This window comes from Mizuhopecten yessoensis, unplaced genomic scaffold (assembly GCF_002113885.1).
Source record: "Mizuhopecten yessoensis strain PY_sf001 unplaced genomic scaffold, ASM211388v2 scaffold4025, whole genome shotgun sequence".
In the NCBI taxonomy this organism is placed as follows: domain Eukaryota; kingdom Metazoa; phylum Mollusca; class Bivalvia; order Pectinida; family Pectinidae; genus Mizuhopecten; species Mizuhopecten yessoensis.
The window spans coordinates 959692-983663 of NW_018405338.1; the positions used below are offsets into that span (position 1 = coordinate 959692).

At 37.1% G+C, this 23972-nt stretch overlaps 1 protein-coding gene across 1 annotated transcript; it reads left to right on the forward strand.

Moving 5' to 3' along the window:
* Positions 1-1843: 1843 nt before the first annotated feature.
* Positions 1844-22199, forward strand: LOC110448389 (proteoglycan 4-like). Its single transcript, XM_021494606.1, is given in 5 exon segments — positions 1844-1901; positions 2414-3838; positions 4542-5409; positions 5411-8544; positions 20204-22199. Coding segments are annotated over 5 exon segments (5679 nt in total). The 3' UTR covers positions 20398-22199.
* The last annotated feature ends 1773 nt before the right edge of the window (positions 22200-23972 follow it).

Sequence of the window (23972 nt, forward strand, 5' to 3'; positions counted from 1 at the left end):
TGGTGTACACATACAAGGCACTGAATGGAACAGCTCCTCAGTACCTACAGCCAAAACAATAATACACAAGATATCTGTGATAATGTGAAATCTCGTCACTACATAAGATACGTCTCTGATAAGATGTCTTATATAATGTGAATTGTGAAATCTCGTCACAACACAGATTTCTTATATAATGGCAAATCTCGTCACTACACAAGATATCATATATAATGGTAAATCTCGTCACTTCACAAGTTACATGTAGGTACGAGATTTTGACAAAATTTCAAAAACAAAGTTTCCCCTCCCAGAATCTCTCAATGATCCCGAGGTTTCCTATTACTGTGTCGGTTTGCATTGAATATATATGCAAATGTTTTATGTCTGACGCGACTATTTCTAATGACAAGCCAACTTAACAGATGATATATACTTAAGGAACCCCGTACCACTGCCAGAAACTGTAACAAAGTATTGGAAACGATTTTTCCTGACACGACTATAGCTTTGATAAATCACTTTTGAAAAAAAAAACATACCTTGCGTGACTTTTTATGGAAAAATAATGAAGATATGTTACTAATTTTCGTATATACAGTAACCCCCCTTATCTTCCGTTTATGTGTATTACGTTATGTAGTCTTCACGTTTATGTATATTACGTTTTGTAGTCCTCAAGTTGAGCCCGGACCTTTTCGTTGACGAGATAGCTTAGACGGTTAGAGCGATAGTAACACAGTCTGAAGTCCTGGGTTCGAATCCCTGCCAAATCGTAACGTTTAGAACAGTACTGTTTTTATTTTGAAAGAGAAATATAACGATCACAAATGTATATACCAATGTTACTACCCAAGTAGTATCAAAATGAAAAATGAATATATTTGCAAGGGAAGTAACTCTAAGCAGGAAAAAACTCATGTAGTTAAAGTGGAGCTCTTCGCGATTATAATTATTACGTGTACGGTACAACTTACCATAAATACCCCAGTTGGTTTGTCACAATATCTGCTCATTTTAATTATTCGAAATCAACTAACAAAATGTTCACTGTTATCAGAATGGATATATATCACATATTTGATCTGCATTGTTCATTTGTATACATGTCAGACAAGTGTTGTCTTAGAACGAATGTGGACGTGTATGTATATTACATATTGCTTGTATAATGGTGGACCAAGAGGGGTTCTCTATGCAAAAAAACCCAACAACATATTTTTCCCCATTAAGAAACCCCTCCCCTCTTTCACAGGAAATTTTGAAAGGCCCTCAGTCCCAACCTCCGATTGTCCAGTTCTGCCACTTTTTGTGTCTTTTTTCTGTACAGGTTTCCATAAATCTATGCCCCAGTAATTCAGTCTTAAAATCGTTTTCTATTTGATTTTTCAGAGGTATTTCTAGACCAGCACCATGGATATCTTCACATTACTTGGGATTCTGTATCTGGCGACAATAGCCGCGACTGACCATTGCACACTCAGCGGCACAGAGAAAAACAGAATGGTGAACTTGAATTACACAGGCGACGACGCCATTGTGGCTTTTTTAGGGAGTCAGACTGTGATGACATCATCGGATTGTGTCAACACGTGTTGTCATACAGGTAAACTAATTGAAGTAAAACCTCGTTATACTGGCATCACAACGCAAGGAATTGGCGTTATAAAGAGGCTACATAATATGTTGATTGGGACGCATACATGAATTTGAAACAATTATAGAACAAGCGGACATCGTAATGTTATAGTGATAAGCTTAGTAGCAATATATCGAGATAGGGACAGTATATTGTACGTTGACACTTTATAGTAACAAACAATTGGGATTATATCGAAATTTTGCAGTATCGTGACAAACAATGGACATTATATCGAGAGTTTACTATATAGTGACAAACAATGGGCATTATATTGAGGGTTTACTGTATAGTGACAACCGATGACATTATGTAAATGTTTAAGTGTACGAGATTTTACAGAAACTTGTGATCATTTGTTTTCGTTGTTCAAATCTAAAAGTAGTACTGTGTACGATTTTTCAAAATTAATCTGTAGGGTACATGAATCCACTTCAAGTCAACCCCCTTAAACCATTTCTAATAGACGTAGTCATTTGGAGCCAAAAGAGAGCCTATTTCGTCTTTTCGTATTGCAGAGTAATCTGTTCTTGTGAGCAGGTATTGATTGTAACGTCATTAGTTTGTGTGAGAAAATTACGTCGTTTTCACGCAATTTTCTCAAAAAAATTATGACGTTACTCTCACAAACAAATGACGTAACAATCAATACCTGCTCACAAGAGCAGATAACTCTGCAATACGAAAAGACGGAATATTGAGACATTTGTCTATGAACCGGATGTGACGTTACAGTGACGACGGTTTTTTCAGACTAGCCCAGTATATATGTAATGTTGTATTGTGTTTCAGTTGACTGCAATGTTGCTGAGTTCAATAGCAGAAATGACAGTGATACAGACAATAATTGCCATATGTATAAATGCGAAGGATGCAAGCTGAAGAAGCGAAATAAATTTACCTCATATTTTATCAACGACGAAAATGACGTCGACACTTCAACAGAAAGTACTATAAATAGTGACAATACTAGCACGCTGACGTCATCCACATTATCAACAGCGCCCTCTGAAAATGAAAAAAATCCAGAATTCCAGAGGATTGTGCTAAATAAAACAGCGGCTACTATGGTAGCCCCAGACACTGTTCCTAAAGTGGAGAACTCCGTAAAAGGAGAAACGTTACAAGAATCGGAAATAAATATTCCAGTAGTTATACCCGATTTACCATCTACATTAGACGATTCCCAGATGTTAGGTTCAGGTCCGACTGGAAATGTAGATCCAACGCAAACTGGTTCATCAAACGTGAATTCGCCAGCCAATATTACCCCGATAGTACCCGGATCGGCGACGAGTATTGGGACTTCGGACACCTCGGGGACACAAGGTAGTGCTATTGAATCAAAACCGTCAACAACAGCAACAGACGATTCCCCGCCATTGACTGACCAAACCAACACGGATACGAGTCCAACCTCAGACAACGCACCTTCAGAAAAACCAACAACTAAATCAGATACAGCTCCACCTTCAGATTCAACTCAAACAGACTCATCTAAAGGAACTCCATCAACGGACTCGACTGGGGATTCCCCAGTATCAAATACTAAGTCAAGTCCAGATACAGCATCACCTTCAGATACCACGCAGACCGATTCATCACAAGCTAAGCCTACAACAGGTACATCAGACAAGTCTACGGTATCGAACAACGCGCCAAGTTCAGATACAGCGCCATCCTCAGATTCAACCCAAACAGACTCACCTGGAGGAAAGCCATCAACAGACTCATCCGGGGATTCCTCCGTATCAAACACCGAATCAAGTCCAGATACAGCGCCATCTTCAGATGCAACACAAGCTGACTCATCTTCAGGAAACCCAACATCCAATCCAAACCAACCAAGTTCCGACCTAAGTGAAAAAGGCGGTGAAACGCCAACCCCGAAATCCACATCTTCTTCTGGAAGCTCATCCGACAACACAGATGTTGCCACCGGCAAGACTAAAGTAACATCATTACCAGATAACTCAAAAACACCATCAGGTGACTCAACGACGTCAAACGACGCTGCTAACACAGACAATCCACCGACATCAGAGGATGCATCAAATTCTGCAAATCCGTCACCCACTGCGGACCAGTCTTCGGACACATCAGCGCAAACTGGTGATCAGGCGTCGACAGTAAACGAGGACGATGGTTCAAATGGCACGCCTGCTCCCACTGCAGACGAAGTCAACTCAAAGAAGGAAGAAACGGATACACAACAAGGTGAGTCGATATTTTACAACCGTTTGACAGAAAAAATGTTAGATGCTTACAGAGAAAAATAATATAAACACTATATCATGTGTTGAGTGAATCATTCAAATTAGTGTAGCCATCAAATATTGAATCCTGTAAATGGTGAATCCTGCATATCTTGAATCCTGTAATTGATGAATCCTGCATATCTTGAATCCTGTAAATAGTTAATACTGTAAATGGTGAATCCTGCATATATTGAATTCTGTAAACGGTAAATCCTGTAAATGGTGAATCCTGCATATATTAAATTCTGTAATTGGTGAATCCTGCATATATTGAATCCTGTAATTGATGAGTCCTGCATATATTAAATCCTGTAATTGATGAATCCTGCATATCTTGAATACTGTAAATAGTTAATACTGTAAATGGTGAATCCTGATTATATTTAATCCTGTAATTGATGCATGATGCATATCTCGAATCCTGTAAATAGTTAATACTGTAAATGGTGAATCCTGCATATATTGAATTCTGTAAACGGTAAATCCTGTAAATGGTGAATCCTGCATATATTAAATTCTGTAATTGGTGAATCCTGTAAATAGTGATATCTTAGACATGTCTTTCAGTAATATCTTGAATAATGGGAAATTCCTTTGATAGAATTAATATTGTTACATGTAAACTGAATGCTGTTACATATATGGAATTTACCTAATTTTAGCAATCAAAATAACAACAAAATCAGCCGCACCAAAACAAACCACACCAAAACCAACAACACCAAAACCAACAACACCAAAACAAACCACACCAAAACCAACAACACCAAAACCAACAACGGCAAAACCCACAACACCAAAACAAACTACACCAAAACAAACTACACCAAAACAAACTACCCCAAAAACCACAACACCAAAACAAACAACACCAAAACCGACAACGGCAAAACCCACAACACCAAAACCAACAACACCAAAACCGACAACGGCAAAACAAACTACACCAAAACGAACAACACCAAAACCAACAACACCAAAACAAACCACACCAAAACCAACAACACCAAAACCAACAACACCAAAACAAACCACACCAAAACCAACAACACCAAAACCAACAACGGCAAAACCCACAACACCAAAACAAACTACACCAAAACAAACTACCCCAAAACCCACAACACCAAAACAAACTACCCCAAAACCCACAACACCAAAACAAACAACGCCAAAACCGACAACACCAAAACCAACAACACCAAAACCAACAACGGCAAAACCCACAACACCAAAACAAACTACACCAAAACAAACTACACCAAAACAAACTACCCCAAAAACCACAACACCAAAACAAACAACACCAAAACCGACAACGGCAAAACCCACAACACCAAAACCAACAACACCAAAACCGACAACACCAAAACAAACTACACCAAAACAAACTACCCCAAAAACCGCAACACCAAAACAAACAACACCAAAACCAACAACGGCAAAACCCACAACACCAAAACCAACAACGCCAAAACCAACAACGCCAAAACCAACAACGCCAAAACCAACAACGCCAAAACCAACAACACCAAAAACCAAAACCGACAACGGCAAAACAAACTACACCAAAACCAACAACACCAAAACCGACAACACCAAAACAAACTACACCAAAACCGAATACGGCAAAACAAACTACACCAAAACAAACCACACCAAAACCGACAACGGCAAAACCGACAACACCAAAACCAACCACGCCAAAACCGACAACGGCAAAACAGACAACACCAAAACCGACAACGCCAAAACCGACAACACCAAAACCAACAACGCCAAAACCAACAACACCAAAACCAACAACGGCAAAACAAACTACACCAAAACCCACAACGCCAAAACCGACAACGCCAAAACAAACTACACCAAAACCGACAACACCAAAACCAACAACACCAAAACCAACAACACCAAAACCGACAACGGCAAAACAAACTACACCAAAACCAACAACGGCAAAACCCACAACACCAAAACAAACTACACCAAAACAAACTACCCCAAAACCCACAACACCAAAACAAACTACACCAAAACCGACAACGGCAAAACCCACAACACCAAAACAAACTACACCAAAACCTACAACGGCAAAACCCACAACACCAAAACCAACAACACCAAAACCGACAACGGCAAAACAAACTACACCAAAACCAACAACACCAAAACCGACAACGGCAAAACAGACAACACCAAAACCAACTACACCAAAACCGAATACGGCAAAACAAACTACACCAAAACAAACTACACCAAAACCGACAACGGTAAAACCGACAACGGCAAAACCGACAACACCAAAACAAACCACGCCAAAGCCGACAACGGCAATACAGACAACACCAAAACCAACAACACCAAAACCAACAACGGCAAAACCAACAACACCAAAACAAACCACGCCAAAGCCGACAACGGCAATACAGACAACACCAAAACCAACAACACCAAAACCGACAACGGCAAAACAAACTACACCAAAACCAACAACAGCAAAACCCACAACGCCAAAACCAAAAACACCAAAACAAACAACACCAAAACCAACAACACCAAAACCAACAACGCCAAAACCGACAACGCCAAAACCGACAACACCAAAACCAACAACACAAAAACCAACAACACAAAAACCAACAACACCAACAACACCAAAACCAACAACGCCAAAACATACGACACCAAAACCAATAACACCAAAACCAACAACGCCAAAACCGACAACGGCAAAACAAACTACACCAAAACCAACAACGGCAAAACCAACAACACAAAAACCAACAACACCAAAACTGACAACGCCAAAACCAACAACACAAAAACCAACAACACCAACAACACCAAAACCAACAACGCCAAAACCGACAACGGCAAAACAAACTACACCAAAACCAACAACGGCAAAACCAACAACGCCAAAACCAACAACACCAAAACCAACAACACAAAAACCAACAACGCCAAAACCGACAACACCAAAACAAACTACACCAAAACCGACAACACCAAAACCAACAACACCAAAACCAACAACACAAAAACCAAAAACACCAAAATCAACAACGCCAAAACATACAACACCAAAACTGACAACGCCAAAACCGACAACGGCAAAACAAACTACACCAAAACCAACAACGGCAAAACCAAAACCAACAACGGCAAAACGAACAACGCCAAAACCAACAACACCAAAACAAACAACGCCAAAACCGACAACACCAAAACCAACAACGCCAAAACCAACAACACCAACAACACCAAAACCAACAACGCCAAAACATACAACGCCAAAACAGACAACACCAAAACCAACAACGCCAAAACCAACAAAACCAACAACACCAAAACAAACAACGCCAAAACATACAACGCCAAAACCGACAACGCCAAAACCAACAACACCAAAACCGACAACAGCAAAACAGACAACACCAAAACCGACAACGGCAAAACCAACAACGGCAAAACCAACAACACCAAAACCAACTACACCAAAACCAACAACGGCAAAACCGACAACGCCAAAACCAACAACGGCAAAACAGACAACGCCAAAACCGACAACACCAAAACCAATAACATCAAAACAAACAACACCGAAACCAACAACACCAAAACCAACAACACCAAAGCCGACAACACCAAAACTGACAACACCAAAACCAACATCTCCAAAAGAAACTACACCAAAACTGATAACACCAAAACCAACGACGCCAAAACCGACAGAACCGGAACCAACTACACCCATACCAGCGACACCAAAACCAAACGCACCTAAACTAACTAAAAGACCGTCAAAACTTACAACTCCGGTACCCTCAACTCATAAGCCTGCAACACAGACACCAACTATACCAAATCCAACCACACCAAAGCCAATAACAAGACCACCAACAAATCAAAAACAAACAACACCAAAGCCAACAACACTAAAAGCGAAAACGCCAAACCCAGAACCAACAACCCTAAAACCAATTACATCAAAACAAACTACAAAACCACCAACAACTCCGAAACCAACCACACCAAAAGCTACTTCACAAAAACCAACACCTACACAAAAACCAACAGCACAACAAACAACAACACTACCCCAAAGACCAGCAAAACCAACAACATCAAACGTAGTCACAATGGAGCAAACTACAGAGGTTCATACACTTTTCCCCGAAACAACTTTAAAACCGACAACACCGAAACACACAACACCAAAACCGACAACACCAAAACAAACAACACCAAAACCAACAACATCAAACATAATCACAATGGAGCAAACTACAAAGTTTCATACACTTTTCCCCGAAACAACTTTAAAACCGACAAAACCAAAACCGACAACGCCAAAACAAACAACACCAAAACAAACAATACCAGAACAAACCACAGCAAAACCCGAATCAACAACACAAAAGCGACCTACACCCAAGTCAGTCAAAATAGGTCAAACCACATTAGCACAATCACTTTTCCCGGAAACAACTCTTAAACATACAAAGAACTCACCAACCTCACTTAAACCTACCACAAAACCACCAATAGCAAACACGGTTACAGCCGACAAACAGAACACGAAAAAAGACACTTTACCAACCACAGAATTAAACCTTGACTTCCATACAACCACAGTACCGACGATCGACTTGAATCAAGGTAAAACATTTTATATTACTTCAATTTATTAACACCTCAACTATACAAATACACAGTCATATCGAATTGTATGTGTATTCAAGTTGAATCACTTGTGGATGTAATTTTCGAATTTCGGTTGCCAAAATAATCTTTGAGTATGTAAAAATCGGATTGAATTTTTCATACAATGTAATTTCGATACCGAAGCTTAATTTATCAAACACAAAAAAAAAGAACAAATCAGAATCGTCAAAGCGGGGGATAAATGATACAATTAAATATTCAGGGGATACTTTCAGTATGCAAATTTGCTTACCAATACGATTTTTTTCCAATCCAAATGCCGATTTCTGAAATAAAAACAAGTTATAAATTAACTTAGACACACGGAATTTAATGTAATAATGCCAAATCTTTGGTGTGATTTTGTATACTCAAACAAAATCTTGAAGGAAAACAATGAGATAATTAAGACTTAAAATATTCGAATATTTGGTTCCCTATGGTATTTAAAATATTACATTTCTAAAATGATTTATTGATGGAAAACATCCAAAAAATATGATACACATGTATACATTTTTATTTTATACGAGTCAAATACTAACCAAATCTGAGGTATAATGGATTAGTATCATTACATCTCCGATAAGCTCTGATAACCTAGCGAAAGGTAAAATAGCCGTAAAATAAGTCTTATTCGCCCGAACTGCAAAACTTAATATAAAACAATAGCATATTTTATTCGATATTCAAGAACTTTCTGTCTTTTAAATAAGGTAATAGGAAGTTGTCTAAATAACATTCGAGAAAAAATACTATTAGAATGAGGTTGAATCATAATTAAAAAAAAATAAAGTTATTATAAGTTGTTTATAAAAAGATATATGTTTAATATTCAATAGTTTTGATCATATCATATCAAATTAACAACACGCCGTCCACCTTATTTACGGTTGTAAAAACATTTTGCAAAGGAAAACATTTTTTCAGTAACAATTTGTATTCGATAATCACGTGAGAAACTTTCTGTCTTTAAAATAAGGGAAAATGAAACCGTCTAAATAGCATTTGAGAAACATGTATTATTAATTTTAGATTTTGATCATTCTGTTTAGCTTGAATAATGCTTTTTCAAATAGGTTAAAGTTTGAATGAAAACGTGATAAGAAGTAGTATACTTACTAACGCTTCATTTCGACATCAAAGTATAACTTGGATCCAATCTCTTACTACGCGAGGGCCTCTCACACAATGGACGAAACTGTAGTGCTACAATGACGTAAATTCCTTCACCAGGTAACACTACAAGAATGACAAATGAGTGTAAGACACTTGTGGGTGCAACTGTAAATTGTGTAATAGATAGAGTAAGCCAAAAAAATTACCGGTGATACTAGGGACAAAAAGGTTGGAAATCCAAACTGGTCTAACGTACTGTTGAAACAGAAGGGGAGATACATAAACCCCGCAATTATATGAATTCAAGAATAAGAGTATGCATACTATAAACCTTGCCACTACCCAGAAGAGATAATTGTTATCTAGTTATTGTATACCCAGAGGATAGCAACACTTTTCGGGAAATTCACTTTTTCCTGATGACTGAAGCTATTGGTTCATCGTTGGACCAATCTGGGTTCACGTAGATGTTGACTGCCCCCCCTCCTCCCCTCCTCCCCTCCTTCCCGCCTCGTTGCTGTTGATGGCGTCCTTCGTTTATCGTTAGCAATGCAGCAAAGGCTTTGTACCACCTCTAGCAGTGAATCTGTTCGTGTTGAACAACTAGAACAGACGTCTCAGATAACGGATCGGGACAAACTATATCATAGGATCACCAATGTCACTAAACCACAAATGTAAAGGAACCATGCAACATCAAAGTGCTACAGCATGTAACTGGAAAGGAAAGAGGCCGGAAGACCGAGAAATTGTTTCATTGTCAAATGGTAATGTGATATGACACACTAACTGCAAGGAAAGAAGAACGTCCCGCCATTAGTTTATAGAGAATTCCCATATTTTGTTTTTAGAAATATATCAACTTCATCTCCCACAAACCATTAACCGTCTCTGGTAAGGACTTCTTAAGATAGGTGCAATCACATTGGAAGAATGAAACACAAGATAAAACATAATTTCTTTAAAATTGAATTAAATTAAAATTAATTTCCAGCAAACTATGGTTATTCTACTTGTGCTTACGACAAAATCGATCAATTGAATTTATATATTTAGTCACATAATGTCACCATTCCATATGTAAAAGTAACAACGAACGAATTGGCACGTGCAATGAAGAGGGATCAGTCCCCAAAGACACTGCTGAAACAATATTAAACCTTTGATACGTACTGATTCATCCCTATGACAAACAAACAAAACTACCAAAGTCGTTTTTGGAATTTCATGCAAGAACAGTCAGGATAACTTCGTTGGAAAAACAATTGGTGCAAACTTGAAAGAACACCAAAACGATATACAAGAAATGGCATGTATTTCCAATGCAAAAGTCCGTAATAAATCACCAAGATAACTATAGGAATCATAACATTGATTTGGATAGCACGAATGTTGAAAACAAGGAAGACACACAGGAATGACGAAGTCCATCTAGACAAGAAAAAGGAGATACAACAACAGGGATTGATTAACCCATCTGTAGTGTGCCATACTGGCCTAACTACGGTACGGAGTAGTGCTGCCGCATACAGAACACAAGTTGAAATACTTATAAGGGATATCGTTATGTATCAAAAAACCCATCTGGTGGACGAGTTTACGTCTATATTGTATCACTACAGTGTGACTGATGTAATGTGCGAACTGTCTTCATTTAAGACGTGCTAAGGTCCGTGGTATCAGCCGATACTGCAAGCATTAGTACTGAGCAAAGATCATGTAAAGACCACCGACAACAAAGAGTGGGTAGGGAATGATGAAAAATAATAGTGGACGTGTGCTAAGCATACAGCACAGAAGGAAACGCTCGATTATGCAAGAGCCCCCGCATAAGTCGCCTTTAACGAAACAAAAGCAGTGGGATACTGCAGGTTTATTCTTGGTTTCTTCATTGTCCCTTGAGCAGAAGATGCACATCTGCACAGGGGTTAACAGTACACTACAAACTGATTTATCAGGTCAATGATATTTGCATAAATATGAAAACCACATCTGTGACCATTTGAAGAATTTGTGTTTCCATTTAATTTCTCCTGAAAGGAAGTCGTGTATTTGCGCAGGTAAATAGACTATAAAAACTAAATCTAAACACTGCTTGCCTTGTTAGGTTGATTGGTATAAAACATAATGATATATTTCAGCGGTTATTATATAACCGCTTTCAGATCGGAACATCAACTTTACATTCAGAAAGTTATGAATGATAGAACATATCTTTACATCAATTTATCGGTGAAGAATTGTGATAGCTTAAGTCGCTGTTTTGTAAAACCTGATTAACTAGAACATTTTATATAAATCTTAAGAATGAAATATGTTGTGCAAGTACGGTGGGTTGATTGGCGTATTGTATAGACACAAAAAGTTTCAAAATCCCATGTTCTTATTACCTCGTAGTTCAATATTGTATAAGATGAATGCAATGTATCTAATTGTTAATCATTCATATATATATATATATGCTTAGTTGTTTTATTTAAAGAACAAGGCACAAATCTTTTGTTTTATATCAATTGACTTTACAACCTTGCTTTGAATAGATTAAGCGATAAAAATACCATTTAAAAAAATCAGATTTTTTTTCCTGAAATGTCACCCCGATTATATCTTTTTTGATAAGAGTATCAAAAGTTCATATAAATGATAATTGACATCATTATAAATAAGTAGTTATGCTTATAAACTATTTTGTTATATTCAAAGCATTATGTATTTTGAGATTAAAGAACAAATCATGTAATTATCAATTAAATTTATTTTGATTTCTTTAAATATACATCTTAAAATAGCAGGTCTCAAACGACTGGTGGTCGGTTGTCTTGTTTGTATAGCTCTAGAGTTGTTTAAGTTTAGTTAATTTATTAAATCTTATTAACTACTAGGAGAAATAGATACATGGTAACCAATAATTACGATTTTGGGAACCTGTTTCTCCCAGAACGTTCACCATTGGCCCAAGAAGGCTATAACTGTATTTCAATAACAAACTTTCATATTAATGTCACCACCTTATGTTTATGCATGACAACGAATAAAATATATCCGTATGTGGGTACCTTGATCTCTAAAAAGTCTCATAGGTCAAGAAAATCCGTAATAGGTGTTGGAAAGGTACAATTATGTAGTGTATCTCTTAAAGTTTAGAAAAATTCTAAAATTCAAAAGCGATTCACATTTTAACATACATTTTTACGCGTCATTATAAGCAGAAAATGAAGTCTATATACTGGATATTTCAATCTTCCAGCAACAAAACATCAGGAGAGTGTTTCTACATATCACCGTACAACACATAAACCTACAACAGTTTATCCTACAAAGCCAAAAGCTACAGCATCAAGGCACAAAACAATCAAAACTACAACACATCGACCTACAACGCCAAACCCTGCAACAATTAAGCCTACACAACCTAAACATACTGATGTCGAAGCTACAACACTTAAACCTACAACGGTTCAATATACAACGCCTAAATCTCCGTCTTTTAAACCTAAAACAGTCAAGCTTACAACGCCTAAACTTGCACCACTTCAACCAACAACAGTCAAACATACAACATCAAAACCTATAACAGTAAACCCTAAAACACCAAAACCTTCATCAGGGAATCCAACAACACCCAAACCTACAACAGTACACCCAACAACACCCAAACCTAAAACAGTAAACCCAACAACACCCAAACCTTCATCAGATAACCCAACAACACCCAAACCTAAAAAAGTAGACCAAACAGCACCCAAACCTACATCAGTAAACCCTACAACACCAAAACATTCATCAAGGAACATTACAACACCGAAACCTACAACAGTAAACCCAACAACAACCAAACCTACATCAGTAAACAAAACAACACTCAAACCTACAACAGTAAACACAACAACACCCAAACCTACATCAGTAAACAAAACAACACCCAAACCTGCATCAGTAAACAAAACAACACCCAAACCTTCTTCAGTAAACCCACCAACACGCAAACCTACATCAGTGAACCCACCAACACCCAAACCTACATCAGTAAACAAAACAACACCCAACCCTACAACAGTAAACCCAACAACACCCAAACCTACATCAGTAAACAACACAACACCCAAACCTACTTCAGTAAACTCACAAACATCAAAACCTACATCAGTAAACAAAACAACACCCAAACCTACATCAGTAAACAAAACAACACCCAAATCTACTTCAGTAAACAAAACAACACCAAAACCTACTTCAGTAAACCCACCAACACCAAAACCTACATCAGTAAACAAAACAACACCCAAACCTACATCAGTAAACAAAACAACACCCAAACCTACATCTGTAAACCCAACAACACCCAAACCTACATCAGTAAACTCAACAACACCCAAACCTACACCAGTAAACCCAACAACACTCAAAACTACATCTGTAAACAACACAACACCCAAACCTACATCAGTAAACAAAACAACACCCAAATCTACTTCAGTAAACAAAACAACACCAAAACCTACTTCAGTAAACCCACCAACACCAAAACCTACATCAGTAAACAAAACAACACCCAAACCTACATCAGTAAACAAAACAACACCCGAACCTACATCAGTAAACCCAACAACACCCAAACTTACATCAGTAAACCCAACAACACCCAAACCTACATCAGTAAACTCAACAACACCCGAACCTACATCAGTAAACCCAACAACACCCAAACCTACATCAATAAACCAAACAACACCGAAACCTGCATCAGTAAACAAAACAACACCCAAACCTACATCAGTAAATCCACCAACACGCAAACCTACATCAGTGAACCAAACAACACCCAAACCTACATCAGTAAACAAAACAACACCCAAACCTACATCTGTAAACCCAACAACACCGAAACCTGCATCAGTAAACAAAACAACACCCAAACCTACATCAGTAAATCCACCAACACGCAAACCTACATCAGTGAACCAAACAACACCCAAACCTACATCAGTAAACAAAACAACACCCAAACCTACTTCAGTTAACCCACCAACACCAAAACCTACATCAGTAAACAAAACAACACCCAAACCTATATCAGTAAACAACACAACACCCAAACCTACATCAGTAAACCCAACAACATCCAAACTTATATCAGTAAACCCAACAACACCCAAACCTACATCAATAAACCCAACAACACCCGAACCCACATCCTTAAACTCAATAGCACCAAAACCTATATCTGTGAACCTTACAACACACAAACCTACATCAGTGAACCCAACAACACCCAAACTTACATCAGTAAACCCAACAACACCCAAACCTACATCAGTAAACCCAACAACACCCAAACCCACATCCTTAAACTCAATTGCACCAAAACCCATATCTGTGAACCTTACAACATCCAAACCTACATCAGTGAACCCAACAAAACCAAAACCTACATCTGTAAACCCATCAACACCAAAACCTACAGCAGTGAACCAAACAACACCCAAAACCACATATGTAAACTCCATAGCACCAAAACCTATTTTTGTGAACCTCACAACATCCAAACCTTCATCAGTAAACCCAACAACACTCAAACAGACATCTGTAAACCCAACAACACAAAAAGAAACGGAAATAAACTCCATAACAAACAAACCGACACAAGTAAACCCTGCCATTGCTGAACCAACATCTGTTAACCAAACAACACCGAAAACTACTACAACAAACCGATCAGAAGCTAAACCTACATCAGTAAACCCCACAACACCAGAAGCAAAATCGTTAAATCCAACAACACCTAAACACTTATCAGAAATTCAAACAACACATAAAGACGAAATAATTATTCCAACAACACCAAAACCTACAACGGTAAACAACACAATTATTAAACCGACATCAATGAACCCAATAACATCCAACCCTGATTTAGACAAACCCTTGACATCGAGACCCACATCACCTAAACCGACAGTAGTAAACAAAAAATCACAGAAATCTACAGCAGTGGTCTTTACAACCCCAAAAACAACTACAGTAAACCTTACAACACCTAAACCATCTCCAATATCAATCGAAGCCAGCACACCCAAACCTATGACAATTAACATCACAGTACCTAAACCCACAGTAATAATCCCAGCAACACCTACGTCAATGCCAGAAGAGAAGTCCTCAACTGTCCAGTTCACCCTCCAAACAGATCTGACAGAGCCGCCATCAACAAAAGCCACCACGGTTCCTGTTAAATCAATGCTCTCAACATCCATACCAGCTGAGGTTGATACCAAAGAAAATCCCACCACTACACATTTCACACTGCAAACAGATCGAACAGAACCAACTACGACTGAAGTCCCGAAAGGGTCGGACAAACCAACGCTCCCAGAAAAAACTGATACCAAAGAAAGTACCACTACACAGTTCACACTGCAAACAGATCTAACAAAACCGCCTACGACTAAAGCCCCGATGACGTCTGTCAAACCAACGATCTCAGTAGAAACAAATTCAAAGGAACAACCAACCACTACACAGCTCACGCTCCAAACAGTTCTAACAAAACTGCCTACGACTAAAACCTCGATGACGTCTGTTAAACCAACGCTCCCAGCAGAAACTAATTCTAAAGAAAAGCCCACCACTACACAATTCACACTGCAAACTGATCGAACAGAATCACCTACGACTGAAGTCCCGAAAGGGTCGGACAAACCAACGCTCCAAGAAACAACTGATACCAAAGAAAGTACCACTACACAGTTCACACTGCAAACAGATCTAACAAAACCGCCTACGACTAAAGCCCCGATGACGTCTGTCAAACCAACGATCTCAGTAGAAACAAATTCAAAGGAACAACCAACCACTACACAGTTCACGCTCCAAACAGATCTGACAAAACTGCCTACGACTAAAGCCCCGATGACGTCTGTTAAACCAACGCTCCCAGCAGAAACTAATTCTAAAGAAAAGCCCACCACTACACAGTTCACACAGCAAACTGATCGAACAGAATCACCTACGACTGAAGTCCCGAAAGGGTCGGACAAACCAACGCTCCCAGAAAAAACTGATACCAAAGAAAGTACCACTACACAGTTCACACTGCAAACTGATCGAACAGAACCAACTAAAGCCCCGATAATATCTGCAAAACCTACGCTCCCAGCTGAAACTGATTCCAAAGAAAAACCCACCACTACACAGTTCACACTGCAAACTGATCGAACAGAACCAACTAAAGCCCCGATAATATCTGCAAAACCTACGCCCCCAGCTGAAACTGATTCCAAAGAAAACCCCCCCACTACACAGTTCACGCTTCAAACAGATCTAACAAAACCGCCTACGACTAAAATCCAGATAACGTCTGCCAAACCCACGCTCCCAGCTGAAACTGATTCCAAAGAAAACCCCACCACTACACAGTTCACACAGCAAACTGATCGAACAGAATCACCTACGACTAAAGCCCCGAAAGCGTCTGACAAACCAACGCTCCCAGCAAAAACTGATACCAAAGAAAGTACCACTACGCAGTTCACACTGCTAACTGATCGAACAGAACCACCTAAAGCCCCAATAACGTCTGCAAAACCTAAGCTCTCAGCTGGAACTGATTCCAAAGAAAGTACAACTACACAGTTCACACTGCAAACTGATCGAACAGAACCACCGATGACTAAAGCCTCGAAAGACTCTGACAAACCCACGCTCCCAGCAAAACGTGATTTCAAAGAAACTACTACTACGCAGTTCACACTGCAAACTGATCGAACAGAACCAACTAAAGCCCCAATAACGTCTGCAAAACCTACGCTCCCAGCTGAAACTGATTCCAAAGAAAAACCCACCACTACACAGTTCACGCTTCAAACATATCTAACAAAACCGCCTACGACTAAAATCCAGATAACGTCTGCCAAACCAACGCTCCAGGCTGAATCTGATTCAAAAAAAAAAACTACCACTACACAGTTCACACTGCAAACTGATCGAACAGAATCACCTACGACTAAAGCCCCGAAAGACTCTGACAAACCCACCATCCCAGCAAAACGTGATTTCAAAGAAACTACTACTACGCAGTTCACACTGCAAACTGACCAAACAGAACCACCTTTAAAGGAACTCACAAAACCTACTACTGCGCAGTTCATACTTCAAAATGACCTAACGGCACCGCCTACAACTAAAACAGACTCTTCTATGAAACAAACAACAACCCCGATATATTCCACACTACCGTTTTTTAATTCAGTGACCGAGATAGTTAAGGTCACCGAGGATAACAATAACGCACAAATGTCGACAACGGGCGTATCGGCTGGTCCTTTGGCTACTGAGAAACCTAACTCAGATATAAAAACAACAAAAGGGGATAACAATTCACCACAGCCTATAACAGAGATCAAAACAAAAGTAAATCCCCAGTCTACTACAGCACCACAGCATACAACTACAATACACTATCATACAACTACAACACACCAACATACAACTTCTGCACACAAACATACAACTTCTGTGCACCAGCATTCAACAGAACCACAAAAAACTACGACTTTACCCCCACCACGCACTACTAAAGTGCCTTTCACTGTTACAAAAGATATTGACCAAACAACCAAACCACAATCTACTACACTGACCAGCAAAACACAAGACCATACAACTAAATCCACGCAACAAACAGTGTCATTACTGCAAGTGATTGCTTCTACTACTATTCCTTATGACGAAATAGACCTAAATGAAGGTAATTTTGGTTTCTATTTTACCTAAAATACAATTCTTCTTTGAAATCAACCTGCGCTTATACATCTCCTAGGCAATCTTGGTGGATATTTGTTTATCATATACATTGGAACTAATTGACCTTTTCTAGGCTTTTTCTTCTATTTAATTACATTGTAATTTTTGTTTTGTAATTTGTAGAAAATTTGTGATAAATTATAATTTTACTTCAACATGCATTTTTTTTAGTTATTTCATTTGCCTCCAATAAGTTAGTTTATTTGGATATTCAGAGACCGGATTACCGCGATTCTATCTAAATAGAAATACGTTTAAATCAAATATAATACAAAAAAATAAATATGTCACAAACATAAAACATAAAAATCACAAATAAAATAAAACCCATTACAAATAAAACAAAACACTAAAATCACTAATAATATAAAAGGATATAATATGAAAAAAAAAAAACCCACCGACTTAACCACAAATTGTTTTAAAAAACGCTTAAATCCAAAAAATGTCAAACACCTAAATGACAATTTAGTTTGAAACACCTTTATAACAAATAATTTAAAAACACCTAAATCACACAAATATTGTAAATATAAGTAATGGAGGATCTCGATATATTTTGCTACATCGATGAAAATCAAAATCAAAATCCACTTTGAATGCTGGCGTTTAGTATTAATCCCCGAAGGATCAAAAGCTACCCCTATTAATACTAGTTATTTTCATTACTCATTATTTATTAATACATGTGTATTTATATAAATGACAAACTACATTCACATCTCTGATCTACATTATGCTTAAAAAATGCACAATCAACCACACATTGCCGAAGAAAAAGCCTTTGACGTAATTTCCTCTGATGTTACGTCACACACTGCAATGTGTTGCGGTGTCTGGCACTTTCGGTGGACATAGCGATATAAAAACAAACTACTTTGATGAAATGATTATGATTAATTCTATTTAAAAGAAAGAAAGCATATCAAAGTATCGAAAAATTATTTATCATACCAAAACTTTACATTAATAGAAACAGCTAATGCATGCCATACTAATATTTTATTCTTTGTAATTTTGAGTATGTCTATTTTTGGTTAATTCTTATATTATATTATACAAGAAACCCATTACGTGCAATTTGAGAATACTTTTGTTTTAAACTGGTATTATATTTCCGTAATTTTCTGTTTTCCCTCATTTTTGTCCCCGTACCATGACAAAGTTTATATGTCTAGTAATGTTTATTGAAAATGATAAATTAAAAAGAGATAATACCTGCATGTAAACGAAACTGTTAATCGAACTGAAAACTAAAATACGAACTGAATAAATATTCACATGGAGACCATGGCACAATTTATGTAGAATATAACCAGGAATATTAATAACTCATTCTGAAATGTCGTTTCCTCATGTTTTTGCAAAACAAATACATGCCTTTGATGTGCTTGAAACGAAGTAAACACACTCAATTTCATTTGATTAAGCAATTTGTTATTTGTCTGTTAATCATAAATAAGGAAGAAAAAGGTGCAATGAATCCTTACTTTATTGGTTCCTATGTTTAATCCGGGATCTGATATTCCAAAAAAGTTTCACTTCCGGACGCTTATGACCAGGAAAGAAATTACTTTTGACTCAGTCTGTGTTGTAACGATAATTTTAATTAGTTTATTCCTACTTCATTACTCAAAACAATCTTGAATCCCGACTTAATAGTTTTCACTGTAATATGACTTATCTGTTTCAGATCTGCCGGACACCTACGACGCCCCTTTTGTCGATCACCCGAACATCGTGTCAGCGGCCTTGATCGCTGCTCTCTCCTTCGGAGTCCTCTTCTTCTTTGCTGTAACAGCGATAGTAGGGAAGAGGTGTTACGATGGGTGGCAGAGACGCCATTACTCCAGAGTTGATTATCTTATCAATGGAATTTACAATTAGGATACATATATGTGTACATTCATATGCAAGTACCGTATGGTTTGTGTCAACAGATGCCAAACCTGGTTCAACCAAAATCATCCACTATCGTTACTGCAATATGATTTTTTAAAGAATCGTTTTGCCTCAAAATTGGATCATAATGGTATTTGGTGAAACTAGTTATAGGACAAATTTAATACATGTTTGTTTGCAACGAGTTGAACTTCATGTATGTTATTCTGTTGTAATTTTATGCGGTGCACATTGTATGAAATATGTAAGTTTTATTTATTACCAGGAACCTTCTAAACAAAAGAATGTTATGAGTAATAAGTTTCTGTCTCCATATTGATCTCTTAACATACTGAGTCATGATTAATCGGTGTAATTGGCCTAAAGGGTCGTGATTCAACGAACCTTTCCTCATTCTCAAATTCAAGATATGTTCACAAACCATATTGCTTCTGACTTGCCGGGATCTTTCTCACTAACAGTAAGATTTGAGTTTGACCACAGTGTCTTACTCTGGATACTGTAAAAGTAAAACTTTTCGTGGTGTGGAAATGCTCGTTATTTTTCGTGCTCAGCAAATTAACGCAAAAAATTTCCACACGCGAATATTATACATATGAAGAATACATATATATATCATAATTATTGCCAACGTGAAAATGTCCACACACGCAATCAGTTTAAAGCGTTACAATACTAACTATTCAACACGCGAAAATGTTCTCCTTTTTGCAGTATGAGATCGATTGCTTAGATACAGAGCAAGAGCTAGTTTGCAAATACCTGCTTTAATTTGTATGACATGCCGATTTACTGCTGTATTTGAAAGATAATTGGGAATATCACGTATGGAGGCTGGGCTTTCCAATTTACAAATTATGTTTTACCAACACACATTCTATTAAATGACACCAAATCTGTCAATTTCGCCCATTCACGTCACGTTTCGCTGATTTTGTTGTTAGTGGAATCGTCACAATTTTCATCCTCGCGTATATATCTTTCCTTCCTAAACATGTAACAATGCTTAAGATAAGAAACGCTGAAATGAATCGAGAAATTTCGAAAATTTTATCCATTTTTACAGTATTTAGTTCAATTATTAGATGCTCACAGATTAAGTTCATTATGCGATGTTCCCAAATTTAATTTAGATATGTGATGTTCTTACATTTAGTTGATGCATGTGTTGTTCGCATATTTAGTTCATATATTTAATGTTAACAGGTTTATTTAAGATATGTAATCTTAACAGATATGGTTCAAATATGTAATGTTTAACATATCTATTTAAGATACGTAATTTTAACAGATATGATTCAGACATGTAATGCTAACATATTTATTTAAGATATGTAATTCTAACAGACATTTAGTTGATATATGTGTTGTTCATATAATATGTTCATATATTTAATGTTAAATTTATTAAGATGTTATCTTAACAGATATGGTCCAAATATGTAATGTTAACATATTTATTTTAGATATGTTATTCTAACAGATGTGGTTCAGATATGTAATGCTACCAGATTTAGTTCAAATATGTTAAGTGCTTTGACCTAGATAAGATATGTAATGACCACACATTTAGTTGATGTTTGTGTTGAACATATTTAGTTCGGGTAAGTAATATTCACTCACTTTGCCCACATGTTTAGTTCAGATATGACATGTTCAGACTAAACGATGTCATTTGATTGTTGGTTGAGGATTTCTTTATTTCAAGATAAGTCGACAATCAAATTCACAAAGTCGTGAACAAATTCCACTGTATAAAATAGGAAAATTAAATGGTTTATATTAGATACTTTGTGTTTGTTTTACTTTTAGAAATATGTTTGATGATGTCAAGCTGAAGCTATTTTGTTTCTAATGGAAGGCGAAAATAATTCGGCTCTTCTAAGCTTGGTTAGGTCAGTCAAAGATGATTAATATACTTTATTTAAAACAAAATATTGGATATCATATAAAAAAAATACACGCCTATGACAAATGATATAAGATAAAGTATTAATAGACATCATTTGTGATTTTAACGTAATTTAATGGTCTCATTCTTAAAATTTCAAAATGTTCGTGTTCCCGCGGTTGATATGGCGGTTAAGAGTTTGTAAACAGAACCGTGAACAAAGGGTGTTTCGGAAGGGTAAGCGCCATGTGTGTCATCCGCAACATCATCTAGGTCAAATCGAAACGAGAAACGGAGAAGCTGGCTCTTATGAAATTAATGGATATATTATAGACATGTTAAATCTTCTTTAAAGTGATTGTTTGAGGCAACTTAAGATTAAATTATAGTTTAACTTCGCGGGGCTTATATTTTTCTATTATCTAAATCAGAACTAGTCCACGGAAAATAATTTCGCGCAATAATACCATGAACAAATTTTGCGCTCACGAAGGTACTTTTGTGTTTTGGTAATTAGATTTAAATTGATTTTGAATTGCTCTTTTATCTCCATTAATCAGTATTCACGGGATAAACAGGTCGTTTTCTTTTATGTCTGATAATCATGGTATTAATATTTGCCGGGTATTTAATTCCGTGCTATCTTTGGTGACCGAATATACATAGTAAAGTTAAATCCACTGCGGAAATTACTTACAATACAGTAGCTTTTTGTCAACATCTCATCTCTAGAAAAAAGTCATTAGTTATAAGCAAGATTACAAGCCAAGGAAATCAGACCGAGCTTTTTACTCGCAGAAATGAAGTTAAGCATTCACAGGTCTTATTATTATTATTATTATTATTGTTATTGTTATTATTTTACTACATTTATAGCTTTCATGTCTACATACCTGTGATGGAAAATGAACAGCAAGGAAAAAATAAAACAGAATTGTTTTTGAAATTTATTATGTTGCTCAACCTAGAAATTTTAACTCTGTAGCAGATAACTTAATGCTGCACCCATTCGGAAATTGTGGTATTTAACAGTGGGAATTCAGATTTCGATAGTATTTTCCATTAAAGAATATTCTATTAATTGTGCACCTTCCACGTCTTCCATATTAAAATCTGGGCTGGTCCGCTGATGAGACGGAAGATACATTCACGCACAACAATGATGATCATTAAAAATGGGAAAGCACATAAAAAATTGAGAAAAATTTATTTCGTTTCGATTTCCACATTTTCAAATTGTTTGACACATGTAGAAAAATTCTCTGATTCCATATGTGAAGAAAGTATACTGGTATCATCATCATCATCATCATCAACATCATCATCATCATCATCATCATCATCATCATCATCATCGTCGTCGTCGTTGTCGTCGTCGTTCCGATTACGAATGAGAAGAACATGATTAATCGATATTGCTTAACGCAAGCAGGGATCATTACAATGTCAAAAGGGCAAATAAGAACTTGAAATCACCAAAGAATATTGATACTTAAGATAATGCTATTTTTAACATTTTGCGACACCAGATGGACCATGTTTTGTAATTCAACGTAATATTTTGTTAGTATCTGTTTGAAGCACAACGATCTTTTAGAAACACATAACTAATCATCACATGATGAATAATAATAATAGTAAAAGATTTTCAAAAAAAATTTAAAATTGT